At 28.2% G+C, this 4,652-nt stretch overlaps 1 protein-coding gene across 1 annotated transcript in view; it reads left to right on the forward strand.

The window, feature by feature from the left end:
- Positions 433–4,652, forward strand: part of LOC109326275 (probable trehalose-phosphate phosphatase J) — a 10,288-nt gene continuing 6,068 nt past the window's right edge. Inside the window, exons 1-3 of the mRNA XM_019558979.1 lie at positions 433–527; positions 653–880; positions 1,006–1,146. Of these exons, the coding sequence (XP_019414524.1) occupies positions 668–880; positions 1,006–1,146 (354 nt within the window). The 5' untranslated portion in view covers positions 433–527; positions 653–667. The remainder of the gene's footprint in view (positions 528–652; positions 881–1,005; positions 1,147–4,652) is intronic.

Below are 4,652 nucleotides of genomic sequence, written 5' to 3' on the forward strand. Positions count from 1 at the left end.
TTATAAGTAAAAAAATCATTCATATTAATTTAACATTATTTTTTTCCCCATGCCAATCTCAACAAAAATTAAAATTTAAGGGTAAGAGTATAATATCTATGTACTTATAGTGTAAAATTTTTACACAGTCAGTATATTATTCATCATTCATTTATATTACTTTACTTTTATATAAGTTCAATTATAATTAAAAATGAATGATACAGTAAAAAAACTCTTACATTTTTTGTGTATTAATATTTTTCTCTTTATATATTTTTTCATAAATTTAATATTGCTTCATTAAAGTATTGGGATAACAAAAGGCATTAGGGTCTCCTTCATTTCTCTAATACTGGAGTGGGTCTCACCATAGAGTTTTGCACCTTCTTGTTTTCGAACTATAAATCCAACTCAAGGGACACACTATCCTCCCCCACATACATGTTCTTCTCTTCTTTGAACCATTCAGTGTTTCATCTTCTAAAGAAAAAAGCCTTAATCTTTAGCCGCAAACTTATAATTACTACTTCCCTCTGAAAATGTAAGTTATATTTATTCACTTATTCAATTATTACTCATTATTTGATGTGAGACTTTGTTCAACACCTTACCTTAAAAAACATAAATAATATATGAGTTGGGTTTGTTTTTTGTTTTGTTTTGCACCTAGATTTAGTCAAAAGATATGACTCAACAGCAGAATGTGGTAATGTCTGAAACCAAATCTGAAGTTGTGGCACAAAATAAGTCACTAAGAAGAGGGTACATTTCCATTAGAAGGAGAAGTATTTTGAAGAACCTTGAAATCAATGGAAGAGTTAATGGTTGGATTGAGTCCATGAAAGCTTCTTCTCCAACCCATCATTCTTCTTTGTCTCAAGACCAAACCTCTTGGATTGTAACAACCATAACTCCTTAATTAATATACATACCAAACTTCATTTTTCTTAGATCTAATTTTACTTAACTTATTACATATTAGTATATTATGTATAATTTGCATTTATGTTGATAATGAAACAGCTTCATCATCCATCAGCATTAGACATGTTTGATCAAATTATGGAAGCATCAAAGGGAAAGCAAATAGTCATGTTTCTAGACTATGATGGCACACTATCACCTATAGTGGAAGACCCTAACCGTGCTTTCATGTCCAATTCGGTTATTTTCTTTGCTTCAAATTATTACTTATGTAGTTCTATTTTTCATTAATTTTTTGGAACCTTGTCTTTTATATTTATATATATATATATATATATATATGAGAATTTAAGCTAAGTTAACTAATTAGGGGAATGATATTTAGTATGAGAAACTTTTATGTCGAAGTGATTCTATTTAATGTGAGTAAAATTGTCTTTATGAATGATTGGTGTGATTGAAAAATTGAGCGGAAGCATATGGTTAAATTTTTAGTTCAATTATTTTATATTATCCTCTAATTTTGTATTAGAGATTGTAAGCCTTACAGCCCTTACTTCATTTTAAATTTAAATGGGTATGAAATTATTAAATTTGAACATGGAACTTGTGTGTATGAACTATCAATTTAAGACTTAAGAAAATAAAGTATTTTTTACATGATGAGTTAATTTATTTCATTCGGATACTAAAATTATGATATATATCTTATTTAATTCAAGAATAAAGTATCTTCTCGTATAAAAAAATAAGTTATATTTTTTCGCATTAAAATCATGACATGCATCCTAGTTAATATTAAAATGATGAAATTGGATAAAAAACAAAGTAACCTAAACTTAAATGAAATAGGATTGGCACAAAGCATTTACCAATTTGATTAGTATTCTTAATCTTCATAATTCTCACTTAGGGTGATTAGGTAATTTGCAATTTGATTTGATTGCTAAGTTATAATAAATAAGTATCTTTTAGAATCTCTTTGAGTTTTTAATTTGAAAATTCTAGGTTAGAATCTTCTTCAACTTTAACCCCAAATTTTCTTATTTCATCTCTTATTGATGTTGCCACAAGTCTCCAATGAGGAAAGGTGTGGTGGAGATTAATATTAATTAACCCCATGGGACACTGATGAACATTAATTTTGTATTTGTGGGTTAGGCCAAATCTATCTAAGTGGATTTTATTTGTTTATTCAAGTGTGACAAAAAAAATAAGTCATTTATATAGAAGTAAGTGAAGTTTAATCATTGTAATGGGTATTTTTGAAGTTAAAAAATTCATGGGCAATAATTAAGCTATTTTGCACATTCTAGCTAGCTCTAGCACCAAATTGTCCTATAAATTTGAGCGTATCTCTAATTGATTTAAAAAATACGATCGATAGATTTTTTTAGTACATTTTTAAGACACTTTAAATCAACAGTGTCTTTCCTGAATTATTGGTCTAGTGGTGTAAGGTCTATTAAATCATCAGGATGTCAAAATATCAATGTTCGATTCCTGTAAGTGACATTTGTTGGAAAAGACACTCATGCACCCGAAAAAATTAATTAATTACCCAAAAGAGTAAGAGGATATTCTTAGTAGTACCAAAAAAATCGACAAACCTTTAAAAACTGTTGCCAAATCAACTCTGATATTATAGAATCAAAGGGATCCAGGTGAAAAATAATACTTTGAATAGCAGAGTAACATTTTTAAGAAATATATAAACACACTGATTAGAGTTTGTAGTGCTCTCCATCTTGAGCTGAAGCACAACCCAAATTTATTGGGCTTCACATTGAAGCCTGTTAAAAATATATGGGCCCAAAGCAATGACCTAGTCAACTTTCATTTAACCCTGTAAGTGTAGAAAATTGAAAACCCAAAACTCTTTATAAAAATAAGAGTGTAATATTTATTTATTATCGGTGTAAAAATTTATACATATAATAATAAAACATGAATGGTGGATGATGATATATTGATAGTTTATAAAATTCATGCAATGTTAGTGCATAAATTTTTTGAAGAGTCGATGATGATAAACATGAATGATGGATGATACAATGATCATATATAAAATTCATATATTCTACGCATATATTTTTTCTATAAAAATAAAGCTATCAGATAAGATTAAATGACTATGTTATAAACTCACATAATTATTAGGAATTGAACTGGATACGTAAGTGTGGAATGACAATTAGAGGGTGAACATTTTAGTTTGATCATACCATTATTATAGGAACAAAATATGAAGAAAATAATTTTTTAAATACATTTGTCATGAGAACTTTTAAAGCTTCAAAGTGGAGGGAAAGATGATTAATGATTCTGGTGAATGATTTTGATTTAAGGAATAAAATGAATGAAGTTTTGTATTCGAGTCTCGTACATAATAAATTACTAACATGCAAAGATAATGTTGGGTATTCCAAGTGTGAATGAAGAAGTTTTACATTGAACAAAAATGGATAAGTTAAAGAGCATATAAGAGGATGAAATCATAGACCTGATATCTTAAGGTTTTGGGTCAAGATGTGGTGTCAAACTCACTTGTATGTTTCTTTTCACTTAGTCATGAAGAAATGTTGTAACTCATGGATGAAGATCTCCCAACATATAACATATCAAAAAATAGCTTCAAATTTGAAACAAAGAGGAGTATATTTTATTCCCACCTCCACATCATGATCCCTTCAACGTATAAAAAACAGGCTTCAACTGAAATATAGACAGACATGCATCATAAGGATATGGCTTACAAGGATCATTGACCTGCAACAGTTTTGTGAATAGTTTTAATCATAATCTGGCGTTGAAAAAGTTGAGAGGAACTTTTTGACAGATAACCTATTACATCATTCATGAAACATGCAAATTGTTATTTAACATAAACATTATATTATTCTATAAAAAAACTAGTACAGTTCTATAATATTCTCTCAATAATGAACCTTAGAGGAAAAAAAGTATGTAGATGATATGGTAATGATTTTTATATTATGAATGCATGTATTAATAATTATTAATTTTGAAATGAAAATAGTATATTTGAATGATCAATAATGCAATGATATAGTAAACAATATACTGAAAATATAAATATTACTCTTATATTTAATGAAAGAATATACAAATAAACATTTAAAAATAGGTATGCCCTTATCCTTACATTTAATATTTTGTAGCCTTGTCTTCACTCAAATACCATAATACAATTTCCACCAATTAATTCAGAGGTAAACCTGCTAACTTCCTTGCTTGCAATATACAGTTGACTTTTTAATTAAAAAATACATCTCATTATTTTTTATACTACTAAATGTATTCCCTCACGCTACGAATGATGAAATTTTGCGATGTGTGGCTACCCATCTCAATAAATGTCACTTTTAAGAATCAAATTTTTGACATTTCGATATCAGAGAATCTAGCAGTTTTACACAATTAGACTAACATCTTATTGGTACATCTCATCATATTTTTTTACTATCAATAATATTTATTTACCTTGTTAGTAAGGAATTAATCTCTTCCAACAAATGATTGTCTCTTCCAACAAATGTTGCTCACAAGAATCAAACTCTCGACCTTGTGGATCCAATGAGACGTCCAACAAATGTTGCTCACAAGAATCAAACTCTCGACCTTGTGGATCCAATGAGACGTTACATTAACAAATTATATATTGATTTACCACCCTTACTCAACATAGTTATAGATAGACCTTCAATTCCTAATATATATATATA

Source organism: Lupinus angustifolius, chromosome LG14 (assembly GCF_001865875.1).
Source record: "Lupinus angustifolius cultivar Tanjil chromosome LG14, LupAngTanjil_v1.0, whole genome shotgun sequence".
In the NCBI taxonomy this organism is placed as follows: Eukaryota; Viridiplantae; Streptophyta; class Magnoliopsida; order Fabales; family Fabaceae; genus Lupinus; species Lupinus angustifolius.